General features: G+C 41.0%; 1 protein-coding gene across 2 annotated transcripts in view; it reads left to right on the top strand.

Moving 5' to 3' along the window:
* LOC128700226 (beta-mannosidase) overlaps window positions 1-14974 on the top strand; it is a gene marked incomplete at its 3' end in the record, with an annotated part of 173911 nt that overhangs the window by 76375 nt on the left and 82562 nt on the right. For both annotated transcript variants that reach the window (XM_070100816.1, XM_070100817.1), the window contains 2 exon segments: window positions 7110-7300; window positions 10309-10408. In XM_070100816.1, coding sequence (XP_069956917.1) covers window positions 7110-7300; window positions 10309-10408 — 291 coding nt within the window.

The following is a 14974-nucleotide window of genomic DNA, read 5'->3' on the forward strand; positions in this document are numbered from 1 at the left end:
CAGGATGGAGCTTTTTATAGCGCCAAGAGGTGAGACGTAGGCCACTAGGAGAGGTAAGAACTCAGATGTTGAGAGGTCAGGTCCCTCTCAAATCCAGCCCCTCTCACTAGTGGAAGTTGTCGAAGTTGATTGCAGGTCTGTACCAAGATACCCTTGTGTTGCAGTGTCTGACAGATTGAACATTAAAATGGTATAAAATACCGACAGGTTGTTAGGTAAGACACATATGCAACAGTTAGGTATCTTTATTATGAAACGTTTCGCCTACACAGTAGGCTTCTTCAGTCAAGTACAGAAAAGTTGATAGAAGCAGAAGATACTTGAAGACGATGTAATCAGTCCATCACCCTTAAAGTTTTGAGGTGGTCAGTCCCTCAGTCTGGAGAAGAGCATTGTTCCATAGTATGAAACAATATGGAGAAGAAGTGACAGGATGGAGCTTTTTATAGCGCCAAGAGGTGAGACGTAGGCCACTAGGAGAGGTAAGAACTCAGATGTTGAGAGGTCAGGTCCCTCTCAAATCCAGCCCCTCTCACTAGTGGAAGTTGTCGAAGTTGATTGCAGGTCTGTACCAAGATACCCTTGTGTTGCAGTGTCTGACAGATTGAACATTAAAATGGTATAAAATACCGACAGGTTGTTAGGTAAGACACATATGCAACAGTTAGGTATCTTTATTATGAAACGTTTCGCCTACACAGTAGGCTTCTTCAGTCAAGTACAGAAAAGTTGATAGAAGCAGAAGATACTTGAAGACGATGTAATCAGTCCATCACCCTTAAAGTTTTGAGGTGGTCAGTCCCTCAGTCTGGAGAAGAGCATTGTTCCATAGTATGAAACAATATGGAGAAGAAGTGACAGGATGGAGCTTTTTATAGCGCCAAGAGGTGAGACGTAGGCCACTAGGAGAGGTAAGAACTCAGATGTTGAGAGGTCAGGTCCCTCTCAAATCCAGCCCCTCTCACTAGTGGAAGTTGTCGAAGTTGATTGCAGGTCTGTACCAAGATACCCTTGTGTTGCAGTGTCTGACAGATTGAACACTAAAATGGTATAAAATACCGACAGGTTGTTAGGTAAGACACATATGCAACAGTTAGGTATCTTTATTATGAAACGTTTCGCCTACACAGTAGGCTTCTTCAGTCAAGTACAGAAAAGTTGATAGAAGCAGAAGATACTTGAAGACGATGTAATCAGTCCATCACCCTTAAAGTTTTGAGGTGGTCAGTCCCTCAGTCTGGAGAAGAGCATTGTTCCATAGTATGAAACAATATGGAGAAGAAGTGACAGGATGGAGCTTTTTATAGCGCCAAGAGGTGAGACGTAGGCCACTAGGAGAGGTAAGAACTCAGATGTTGAGAGGTCAGGTCCCTCTCAAATCCAGCCCCTCTCACTAGTGGAAGTTGTCCAAGTTGATTGCAGGTCTGTACCAAGATACCCATGTGTTGCAGTGTCTGACAGATTGAACATTAAAATGGTATAAAATACCGACAGGTTGTTAGGTAAGACACATATGCAACAGTTAGGTATCTTTATTATGAAACGTTTCGCCTACACAGTAGGCTTCTTCAGTCAAGTACAGAAAAGTTGATAGAAGCAGAAGATACTTGAAGACGATGTAATCAGTCCATCACCCTTAAAGTTTTGAGGTGGTCAGTCCCTCAGTCTGGAGAAGAGCATTGTCTGGAGAAGAGCATTGTTTCATACTATGGAACAATGCTCTTCTCCAGACTGAGGGACTGACCACCTCAAAACTTTAAGGGTGATGGACTGATTACATCGTCTTCAAGTATCTTCTGCTTCTATCAACTTTTCTGAACTTGACTGAAGAAGCCTACTGTGTAGGCGAAACGTTTCATAATAAAGATACCTAACTGTTGCATATGTGTCTTACCTAACAACCTGTCGGTATATTATACCATTTTAGTGGTGGTAGTAGTAGTGTTGTTAAATTAGACACATGTGCAACTCTTGGGTATCTTTATTGAGGAAACGTTTCGCCACACAGTGGCTTCATCAGTCCATACAAAGGATAAACTTGAAAAACAGGAAGAGAATGAGGTAATCAGTCCCTCAGCCTTGAGTCGATGTGGTCAGTCCATCAATCTATTCAAGATTGATGGACTGACCACATCGACTCAAGGCTGAGGGACTGATTACCTCATTCTCCTCCTGATCAAGTTCATCCTTTGTATGGACTGATGAAGTCACAGTGTGGCGAAACGTTTCCTCAATAATGATACCCAAAAGTTGCACATGTGTCTAATTTAACTTTGTTAGTAGTAGTAACGGAACTAAGGTGGTGAGACGGATGGCTAGAGAGGGACCTGCTGACATCATGTAACAGCAGTTTCCAGAATGGGTAATATCCTGTTGATTAGCAATTAGAGATACTGTAACTACCGGATTTTTGCTTTATAGTGTTACTGACAGCGATTAGTGCAGCTTCAATGCATTTTCTCCGCCTTAAGTCGTCTTCTTTAATCACTAGTTTAGCTTCATTGAAATTCATGAGGTGTCCAACATCGTCGCTATGTTGAACACATGCGTTTTTGCGGTCATCATTTCTGCAAGCGTTTGGACATTAGAATCGCCGAACACAAAAATGCTTGCAGAAATGATGACCGCAAAAACGCGTGTGTTCAACATAGGGAAGATGCCGCTATAAACGGAAAAAGAAAAGCCTGGCTGCCTCACTTTGTCTTATTGTTAGTTTGTAAATGGTCCAAGTCGGACCGATACGTCGTCGTAAGCTCCTCCTCACTTTTCACATCCGACCCTTATTTTACTCCATAGAATCCTTGAAGTGATACATTTATATTATCTCTTTTTCTACCATAACTGATCCTTCAACATTATTGCTACTCTTTCTTAGCTCTAACTCTGTTGAAAACCCCTGACCTAATCTCATATATTCCTCCCCACTGAAACTCACCCACCACCTTCAACTTCGTTTCACTTAAAGCCAGGACATCCAGTTTTTTTTTCGTTCTCTTCATTTCTTTATCATCTGCACTACATCCACGCACAGTCAAACATCTAGCTTAAAAGTTTTCTTATGTTTAATAATGTATACAGAAGAAGGGGTTACTAGCCCATTGCTCTCGGCATTTTAGTCGGCTTTTACAACGCGCATGTCTTACGGAGGAAAGATTCTTATTCCACTTCCCCATGGAGGTGAAAGGAAATAATAAGAATAAGGAATGTTAAGAAAAATTGAAGAAAACTCAGATGAGTGTATATGCATGTGTAGTTTAAGTAGAAGCAAGATATATCTGTTATCAAATATATCTTGCAAAGGGGACAAAAGAGAGTATAAAAATTATAGAAAAATAAGCCTGTTAAGTATACCTGATTGAAAGAATTAAGAGCAAGACAGAGAGCAGGATCGCAGATGAACAAGGAGGCTTGAGGAAAAGTAGGGGTGTGAAGCATATAATTGAACAGTATTTAGATCAGGGTAAAGAGGTTTTCGTTGCTTTTATGGATTTGGAAAAGGCATATGATATGGTGGGTATAGAAGCAATGTGGCAGATGATGCAAGTGTATGGAATAGGCGATAGGTTACTGAAAACAGTTAAGAGTTTGTACGAGGATAATGAGGCACAGGTTAGATAATGTAGGAGAGATGGAGATAATTTCCCAGTAAAAGTAGGCCTTAGATAGGGATGTGTGATGTCACCATGGTTGTTCAATATATTTATAGATGGAGTTGTGAGATAAGTGAATGCTCGGGTGTTGGCAAGAGGTGTGACATTAAGTGGGAGTTGTCACAGACGCTTTTTTGCTGATGACACTACTTTTGGGAAATTCTGAAAGAGAGGTTGCAGACGCTGGCGGACGAGTTTGGAAAGGTGTGTAAAAGATGGAACTTAAATATGAATATAGGAAAGTGCCAGGTGATGATAAAAAATGTAGGAGATGGAAGATGAAATATCAGATTGGAGGGAGAGAATACTGAGGAAGTGAATGTATTCAGATATTTGGGAGTGGACTTGTCAGCAGATGGATCTATGAAAGACGAGGTAAATCACAGAATTGATGAGGGGGAACAAGGTGAGTGGTGCACTGAGGAGTCTGTGGAGACAAAGAACGATATCCATGGAAGCAAAGAGGGAACTGTATGAGAGTATAGTTATACCAGACGCTCTTATATGTGAAATAAGGGTGGTGAATGTTGCAACAAGATGGCTGGGAGCAGTGGAGTTGTAGTGTCTGAGGGCAATCTGTGGTGTGAATATAATAATGCAGAGGAATTGTAGGTTGGAGATTAGATGGAGCTGCAGGATTTCTAAAAGTATTTTCCAGATTGTTGAGGAATAAAGTGTTTTGTAGGGCATAGAAATATCTGTAGTGAAAAAAATGGAAAGGGTGGGGGGGGGGGGTAGGAGTCGTCCTAGGAAAGGATGGAGTAAAGGAGGTTTAGTGTGTAAGGGGCTTAGACTTCCTGCAAGTGTGTGTGGGCATATAAACTAGGAACAAGTAGAGGCAAATGATTTTTATGACCTGTCGTGCTGTTGAAGTGTGAGCAACGTAACATTAATGAAGGGATTCCGGAAAACTGGTTAGCAGGACTTAAGTCCTGGAGGCTGGAAGTAGAGTGCCAGCACCCTGCAGGACGGGTGGAGATAAGCTGCAGTTTTTGAACACTGTTGTAGACGCGCCTTTGGCAAGACAGTTATGGAGTATATGATAATAAAAGTATTTCCTTTTTTTTCTGTTTACCTCGCCTCGGTGGGAAATGGCCGATGTGTTAATAAAAAATGTGAAAAACAAAAACAAAATAAAACTATGCAAGAAAATAAAAACTAATAATACGAAGAATTACACTACACAAGTAATTACAATCACACAAAAATTAAAATAACCTACAATAGATGAGAAGCATTAAACTGACAACGAAGACCCTCCAGGTACCCGGGAAATTATTCAAACTTCTACCAATGTGAAAACACAAAGCCATGAGCAGTCAAAATGTGTTCCACAATCAGCAGCAACACACAAGTGACACGGAGGAGTAGGTACAGCTGTCACCAGGACACAAGTGACAGAGGAGTAGGTACAACTGCCACCAGGACACAAGTGACACGGAGGAGTAGGTACAGCTGTCACCAGGACACAAGTGACAGAGGAGTAGGTACAACTGCCACCAGGACACAAGTGACACGGAGTAGGTACAGCTGTCACCAGGACACAAGTGACACGGAGGAGTAGGTACAGCTGTCACCAGGACACAAGTGACACGGAGGAGTAGGTACAGCTGTCACCAGGACACAAGTGACACGGAGGAGTAGGTACAGCTGTCACCAGGACACAAGTGACACGGAGGAGTAGGTACAACTGCCACCAGGACACAAGTGACACGGAGGAGTAGGTACAGCTGCCACCAGGACACAAGTGACACGGAGGAGTAGGTACAGCTGCCACCAGGACACAAGTGACACGGAGGAGTAGGTACAGCTGCCACCAGGTGGTTTAGATATGTCAACAATCCTTATTTCGTGAAAACATTAAAGACGCAATGGAATTTGTATTCTAGACACACACACTCGTTCAGTAGTTGGATACTGTATAAACTTTGTGAATAGAAGTAAACAGAGCGAGAACAGCAGTAGTCTGGGATTGAATTTTAAACTCATCAGTACACGGCAAGATTCATGAAGCTGTGAGCTCGACACATCTTGTATGAACAATAAATTCCTTGCCAGATTTTGATATGATTGCATAAAAAACACTGTTTATATATTTTTAGAAATAGGGTAATATTTGATATTTATCACCAAAAAAAATTTGATAAGTAATACACAAGATACAAGTCCTATAATATAGGAGTTGAAAAATTGGGGTTGGAAAACCTCCCAGGTGACCACGAATGAATTTTCACGGGACACTAGATCAATTATAATCTGTTGTCATGGTAACGCTTTCGTTTATTTTTTTAATTGATATATTTATAATTAGCATTTTTTAATCAAACGTAAATTTCCCAAGCTTTAGGGAAATCTTGTTGAATTAAAAGTAATTTCTGTGTTATATTAAGACAAAGGTATATGTACGTGTTTTATTTTTGTTGAAATATGAAAAGTTTTTGAGTCGGTTTAGTGTCAGGACCATAATGACCAAATTGGTGGAGGTTCATTGTGGAGGATGACCTCAGAGAACCTGTCTACCGGGTTTAATAACTCAAACCCGGACTTTCAATAAGCACACACATTGTTGGCAATGAATTCTCCATTATTATTATTATTATTATTAAAGATTAGCCGGTATTCTCCCGGCCCGGGCCTTTTCCAAGTGGTGGCCCGGCCTTGGCTCCCTCTTTATGGAGTGTCTGAGACCGAAGTCTCCCATGGGAGGAGGCACAAGTACCTCATCTTTGGGACCAACTGTCCCCAGGCCTAGCCACAAGCTAGGCCTCTCTGGTCTGCCATCCCCGCCCCAAGGGAGCAAATGGGAATGACAGTCGTATGAGCTAAAGGCTCGGACTCAGGCACCTACCCTACCCTAGAAGGGTTAGGCATGGTGTCGATGTGAATTCTCCAGATGAAACAATTGCAAATATTTCGAGTCCCGAACACATATTTGCACTTTATACCTAAATTAGTATTTTTAATTAAAAATATTCAGGATTTATTTTATGTTAGAATCTTTATCTTCATGTTGCAACAGTAAAAATTAACGTTAAAATATACAAAGTTTTTTTTCGCTAATTTATTTTTTGTTATTGGAACTGTACTGTTGTACAGTGAAATTAAATACTTCTAAAATTTAAGTATTTTTTTCATATTATTATTATTATAATGGGGGAACGCTAAACCCGTAGGATTTAGCGTTGGGGGGATGGAAGGTATTCAGACTCAATTTAGGGAACCGGAGCACAGATCCATTTCCCTAGATCAAGAGCCCCTCACCAGCGTCAAGGAACCTCCCTTGAGGGGACTTTTCATACCTTTATTTCAAATAATATTTGTAGAAAGTTATTTTTGCACTAATATAAAATCATATGTGGTTGATAATACAAATATCAAGGTGTATACGACTGAGAGAAATTTAGGAACCACTGCTAAAATATAATGCTAAGTTGTATTATTAATTAATGTATTTTGCAGGTATGGCACTTCCTCCAACTTCGAACAGTATAAAGCAGATTACATTTTATTATACGTGGACACAGTTCGAAACGTTACTCAAGACGTGGATGGTACGCGATCTTTTGTTGTCAGTTCTCCCAGCAATGGTATAGAGTCTGAAGAAGAAGGTTATATCGCTGAGAACCCATCCAGCACCTTGTATGGAGATGGTGGGTAACTTTAAGGACTTGCCTTGCATGGGCCAGTAGGCCTTCTGCAGTGTTCCTCCATTCTTATGTTCTTATGTTCTTACTGGTAATGACTGAACATCAGTTACTATTAGCTATGTCGTGATACTATTATTAAGACAAACACTACATATATATTTCTATATAAATGGTGGCCTGGTGGTTAACGCTCTCGCTTCACACGGCGAGGGCCTGGGTTCGATTCCCAGCCAGAGTAGAAACATTGGACGTGTTTCTTTCCACCTGTTGTCTATGTTCCCCATCAGTAAAATGGGTACCTGGGTGTTAGTCGACTGGTGTGGGTCGCATCCTGGGACACTGACCTAAGGAGGCCTGGTCACAGACCGGGCCGCGGGGGCGTTGACCCCCGGAACTCTCTCCAGATAAACTCCAGATAAACATCACAGGGCTAGTTATAAGCTGGAAACAAGTGATATATATAATAAGAAGTGTCTTTGATTTTAATCGTACTTTTTAATTATTTCTTGCTTTATTACTTATAAATTGCTGTAGGAGGATTGCAGTCCTCGCCTACATATAATAACAATAATAATATTAGTAACTGTGGTGAAACCGCTGATTGTCGCCACTGAATGATGAAAAATAAGATATCCAAAACTGTTGCAATGTAGATAGCTGATCATTTTTTGTGTGACTGGAAACACGTTAAAAAAATGATGTTTAAGGGGGCGACGAGGGATATCAATTTTTTTTTTGTCCAATTTCAATGAAATTTTTAACTGTGAAACTTCGGTCCTGAGACCTGGTCACTTCAAATTATTTGGAGTGACGAAGTTCCAAGGACCGTAAGGCATTTCGAAGGTTATCCAGAGTGTATGTACTTGTGTTCTTTCACTCATATAGGTAGTTAGTAAGTTGGTAGATACAGGTCTTAAGTTGGAACATAGCAACCATCCAGGAAGGTACTAACCGTTCTGTAAATGAGTGTAAAATGGAAACCTGTAATTGTTGTACACAAGGGTAGGATTGCTGGTGTAAGTACGAGTTCCGATTCCTTCCTCTTGTAAACCTGGAGGTGAAGACGGTAGAGCATCCGACTGTTAATTTACAGACCGCGGTTAGTGCCCCCTGTTCATCTTTCTGTTTATTCATTGAAGGTTGTTTATTACAACAGTCTACGTTCATATATATATATATATATATATATATATATATATATATATATATATATATATATATATATATATATATATATATATATATGTCGTTCTGAATAGGTAAAACTTGCGATTTAACTTAAATACCAACGCTCTTCTTGCCGAATAAGGCAAACGAAAATTTGTGTATGCAGTAATTTCGCAAAAATCATTCTGAACCTAACGAAAAAAATATAGTTTATTGTGCTTGCTTATCATTAAATTACTGTAAATTTATCTAAAATATATTTAGTTGGATTAGGCTAAATTAAATAGGCAAGTTTTCTAAGGTTCTTTTGGTACAAAATTACTAATTTTTACAGTAACAAATGTAAAAAATATATCTTTAAAAGTGTAAGAGAAAATTTTATAACGGACTTAATTTTAAATGAGTTCTTGTTAATTGAACCAGTTTTACCTATTTGGCACGACTTGATATCTGACTTCTCCTAAACACTGACCTCCAATTAAATATGGTGTAAAAATTCTTATTTTGGCACTGAATCTTCCTTAGAAATTTCATCTAATGTAATCTAAACTAATTTGATTTTTATACCTGCATTGTCTAGAACCCCAAGATTTGTCATAATGAACGACTGTCAATGACTGGACAAAAGAACTGACTGGGACTGAAGGCGGTGTCCTGGCATGTATCAAGCTCGACGCTGGTACTACTCACCAACGAGGGTTCTTGATATAATCATTGTACAATCAGTTCTTTAGTTGCATGACATTGTTTGATCTGCAGCACCAAGTGTGACCAGAAAGTATCATTGCACATCCCTGTTGCTTTCATAGCACCTCTGTTCTTATGCTGCTCAAAGTCATTATAGTTAATAAACTCAAGATCAGTCGTAATGAACGACTGTTATTGAAGTACGCACAAAAGTGGACGAGGGTTCATGTAGCAGGTCCAGTGCTGTAACCATTCAGCCATGAGGGTTCTAACTGGATTATTTTAAACGCAACATTTATGTGACATGATTGTATCAGCGGCACCAACTGTGACCTTTACTGTCTCATCCCACAACCCATTTTCTTAGCTATCACGTCACATGGCACTTCACAAAATATGATCATTGTTTACTTAGAGCTCACCCTCACTGGTCTCGTATTCACGATGCCTCTTCCAACACACCACAACTATGATCATTGTTTACTTAGAGCTCACCCTCACTGGTCTCGTATTTACGATGCCTCTTCCAACACACAACAACTATGATCATTGTTTACTTAGAGCTCACCCTCACTGGTCTCGTACTCACGATGCCTCTTCCAACACACCACAACTATGATCATTGTTTACTTAGAGCTCACCCTCACTGGTCTCGTACTCACGATGCCTCTTCCAACACACCACAACTCTCCCAAACCTATTTTTCATTTTTTTTGTTTATCCATATCAGCAATTAAAGAGATTAGATACGTATATAATGCTAAATGGGCACTTTCTCCTTTTCATAACTACGATAATCCAGGAGATGCATAGCTGACAGCTACGCACGCAAACTTGTTCGTTCGTTATCAGTTGTAATAGACGCTTGTTGATGGAGACATAGCTTGTTCTGTGTGTGTGTGTGTGTGTGTGTGTGTGTGTGTGTGTGTGTGTGTGAAGACTATGTAAACTATTACCATTTGTAATTCACATAAGAGTAGGATTTACTCACGCACAGGTATACATATATTAACTCAAGAACCTTTATAGAGACCATGTTATAATCAAGAAAATGTTAAACTCCAGCTTTGTCACTGAAGCTGTCAATAGCATCCAGCTCTATACTATAAAAAAATATATATACTAGACATTCATGAAGTAACTTTTCTTGCTTACAGCTCATTACTACAATTACATGGACGATGCATGGATTGGTGCAAACACACCACGCACCAGATTTGCGTCTGAGTATGGCTTCCAGTCGTGGCCATCACTCAAGTGAGTTACAGTTTTATCCACCGCTACATGTTTCACTCAGTAACCAGCAAACTAGAAACATTTATTAGGTAACAAACTATTGCTATAATCTTTGTTATTAACAGCATTTTCCTTATCAACTATATTTTTATCAACTTCGTTCTTATCGGCTCTATTCTCACCTGGCAAAAGGTTTTTGACCAATAATAACGGTGCCACCACAGCTATACAGATTCAATGGCAATCAAAATGAGTCCACATTTAATTACCATGCAAGCCTGTGCAGATGGCTGGCAAGTTAGGTTAGGTAAGGTTCGTCAGGAAACAGGATAAGTGTTTCCTGACGAGGGTCTTAGTCAGATGATAACCTGCCTTTGGAGCATTTGGTAAGAATATTTTAATAGTAGGCGATTCTCAGGTAAGATATATGGACCGTGCATTTTGTAACAGAGACAGAAAGGTCAGACAGAAAGTGTGCCTTCCTGGAGCTGGTGTTCGTGACATAGTCAGCAGGTTGGATAATGTTATGGCAGGTAATAGGAACAAGCCCATTATCTGTCTTAGTGCTGGGGGTAATGACACTGGGAAGGACAGGAGAGAGGAGCTGCTGGATAAGTACAGGTCAGCCATAGAAGTAGGTAGGTCTAAGGGAGGGATCCCAGTCATATGTAGCATCTTGCCTAGAATGGGAGTGGGCAATGAATGGATGTCTAGGGCAATTGGTATAAATTGCTGGCTAGACAGGTACTGCAAGGAACTTGCAATCCCATTCATTGATAACTGGGACCTATTCTTTGGCAAACGTGATATGTATGCAAGGGATGGGGTTCATCTCTCTGGGGATGGAGTGGTTGCATTAGCTAATTCGATAGAGAGGGAATTTAGACTGATAGATTGTAGAGGTATGGGTGTTTGTGGGAAATAATCAGGCTGCAGCATTAGGGTTAAAAACAGCAGTTATTACCGGGATACCTCAGGGATATGTTTAAAAGACAATACTCAAAATAAAGTTGCTAGTAATGGCAAATCAACTGATCAACAAACAAAGAAAGATAGTAGAGGGCAACGAGTGACTAGATTTCTTAAGGCTGAAAGATAAAGAAATGCCTTCTGAATGCAACATACAGGGTTATAAACTATTCCACACAGGAAGGGTAGTGGAGTGGCGATGTATGTCAGTGAAAATTTAAATTGTTGTCTTAGACATGATATAAGATTAGAAACATCGAACACAAAATCTGTTTGGCTACAGTTTCTCGAGGGACGTGACAAATTAATTTTGGGTGTGATTTATAGGCCCCCAAACCTTGATAGGGAGTGCAGTAAGCTGTTATGGGATGAAATTCATAAGGTATCTAGATATGAAAATGTTGTGATAATGGGAGATTTTTAACTTTAGACAAATTGATTGAAGCAATATGACAGGAAATCTTGAGTCTAGTGACTTTCTGATACGGTTCAGGATTGCTTTTTAGAACAGGCTGTTACAGAACCAACTAGAAGAAACAATCTGCTTGACTTGGTTCATGCCAACAAAGATTCACTAATTAATAATCTTGAGGCTAATGATGAGCTTGGGGAAAGCGATCACAAATCACTTAGTTTCAATATATGGAAATAAATGGTATAAAATACCGACACAATGGAAATATAAACACAAATGCAGTATAATGTGATCCTTTATTGACTACGTTTCGCCCACACAGTGGGCTTTTTCAAGTCACAAACAGAACTACCTGGGGTGGAAGGAACGCGAGTATTTATAGTCCGGTTCAGAATGCTGAGGTCAGGTGAAGAATGTTGCATCTGATGATGTACCGAGTGGGGTTATAGAGTCTAAAAACTTGGGTAGCTTGGAAAGGAGATTGGACAAGTTTGTGAGCAGACCTTCTACAGTGTTCTTATGTGGGATAGCGACGAAGAAGTTTCTTGGCAAGTGGTTCAGCTATGTTATAGAAGCCACTATTCTGGTTGAAGTTGTCGGATATAGAAATGAGTGATGATTCCAGGATTCTTCGGTATTGAGTGTTGTCTTCTGTGGCGATAAGTCTTGAGTTTCTGTAGTTTATCAAGTGGTTGTGTGAATTACGGTGTTGTACGCAGGCATTCCTTGTGTCGTCAGACCTGCTTGCGTATTGGTGTTCTGAAATACGTGTTTGGAGGTCCCTTGATGTTTCGCCCACGTATAACTTGTTGCAGTCATTACAAGGGATTATGTATACCCCTGCAGAGGATGGAGGCTTGTCCTGTCTACTACTGGTGATGTCCTTGATGGTCGTGGTTGTGGAGGTAGATACTTGGAATGATGTTTTGGCAAAGATGTTGGAAACATGTTTGGCAATGGAGTTGGTGGGAAGGACTATGTATCTCTTCTCGGCAGTGTCTTCTCTGGGTGTGTTGAAGATGTTTAATGCCCGCCGTCTGCAGTCTCTGATGAAGTGACGAGGATAGTGGAGTTTAGAAAATATTTGTTCAATTATAGTGCATTCTTCCTCAAGGAACTCGTTGCTGCAGATTCTGAGTGCACGTAGGAAGAAGCCTATAATTACACCACGTTTGGTTTTGGTGTCGTGGTGAGAGTGGAAGTGGAGAAGATCGTTTTGGTTGGTGGGTTTTCGATAGACTTTAAAACGAAGTTCGTGGTCAGCTTTGCAGAGCAGGACATCAAGGAAAGGATGAGTGTTGTCGACTTCTTCTTCAAGTGTGAACTGGATTGAAGGCTCGACCTGGTTGAGCTTGTCTTGGAGAGCTTGAACGTTGAAGCGTTTAGGAGTTATGAGGAGAATGTCGTCAACATAACGGAGCCAGGTGACAGACGAAGGAATAATGGTGGAGAAACGTTCGGCTTCTAGATGTTCCATGTATAGGTTCGCCAGGACTGCACTGAGTGGCGAACCCATGGGTAGTTCAAAAGTCTGCTGAAAGAGGTGATTTTCGAAAGAGAAACACGTAAAGCCAACACATAGTTCAACAAGGTCGATGAAATCGCTGGCTGGAATGGGAAGATCAGACCTGCCAGAATGTACGGCCTGCCAAAGACTCACAAGCCTGGTATCCCACTGAGGCCCATATCCTCGGGAATAGGCAGTGCTCCCCACCAGCTCTCAGAAATTCTCGCCAAACACCTCTCTAAACTCTTGGGCACTATCAGTCCAGCACATCTCAAACACTCAGGTGATCTTCTCAATCGCATTCGCAACATCAACATCAGGAACAAGAAACTTTCCAGCCTTGACGTGACTTCCCTATTCACCAAAGTACCTACTACACAAGCCATCGATCTCTTGCGCAGGAAAATTGACGATTCACTTGATCTTCCCATTCCAGCCAGCGATTTCATCGACCTTGTTGAACTATGTGTTGGCTTTACGTGTTTCTCTTTCGAGAATCACCTCTTTCAGCAGACTTTTGGACTACCCATGGGTTCGCCACTCAGTGCAGTCCTGGCGAACCTATACATGGAACATCTAGAAGCCGAACGTTTCTCCACCATTATTCCTTCGTCTGTCACCTGGCTCCGTTATGTTGACGACATTCTCCTCATAACTCCTAAACGCTTCAACGTTCAAGCTCTCCAAGACAAGCTCAACCAGGTCGAGCCTTCAATCCAGTTCACACTTGAAGAAGAAGTCGACAACACTCTTGATGTCCTGCTCTGCAAAGCTGACCACGAACTTCGTTTTAAAGTCTATCGAAAACCCACCAACCAAAACGATCTTCTCCACTTCCACTCTCACCACGACACCAAAACCATACGTGGTGTAATTATAGGCTTCTTCCTGCGTGCACTCAGAATCTGCAGCAACGAGTTCCTTGAGGAAGAATGCACTATAATTGAACAAATATTTTCTAAACTCCACTATCCTCGTCACTTCATCAGAGACTGCAGACGGCGGGCATTAAACATCTTCAACACACCCAGAGAAGACACTGCCGAGAAGAGATACATAGTCCTTCCCACCAACTCCATTGCCAAACATGTTTCCAACATCTTTGCCAAAACATCATTCCAAGTATCTACCTCCACAACCACGACCATCAAGGACATCACCAGTAGTAGACAGGACAAGCCTCCATCCTCTGCAGGGGTATACATAATCCCTTGTAATGACTGCAACAAGTTATACGTGGGCGAAACATCAAGGGACCTCCAAACACGTATTTCAGAACACCAATACGCAAGCAGGTCTGACGACACAAGGAATGCCTGCGTACAACACCGTAATTCACACAACCACTTGATAAACTACAGAAACTCAAGACTTATCGCCACAGAAGACAACACTCAATACCGAAGAATCCTGGAATCATCACTCATTTCTATATCCGACAACTTCAACCAGAATAGTGGCTTCTATAACATAGCTGAACCACTTGCCAAGAAACTTCTTCGTCGCTATCCCACATAAGAACACTGTAGAAGGTCTGCTCACAAACTTCTCCAATCTCCTTTCCAAGCTACCCAAGTTTTTAGACTCTATAACCCCACTCGGTACATCATCAGATGCAACATTCTTCACCTGACCTCAGCATTCTGAACCGGACTATAAATACTCGCGTTCCTTCCACCCCAGGTAGTTCTGTTTG

This window comes from Cherax quadricarinatus, chromosome 74 (assembly GCF_038502225.1).
Source record: "Cherax quadricarinatus isolate ZL_2023a chromosome 74, ASM3850222v1, whole genome shotgun sequence".
Taxonomy (NCBI): domain Eukaryota; kingdom Metazoa; phylum Arthropoda; class Malacostraca; order Decapoda; family Parastacidae; genus Cherax; species Cherax quadricarinatus.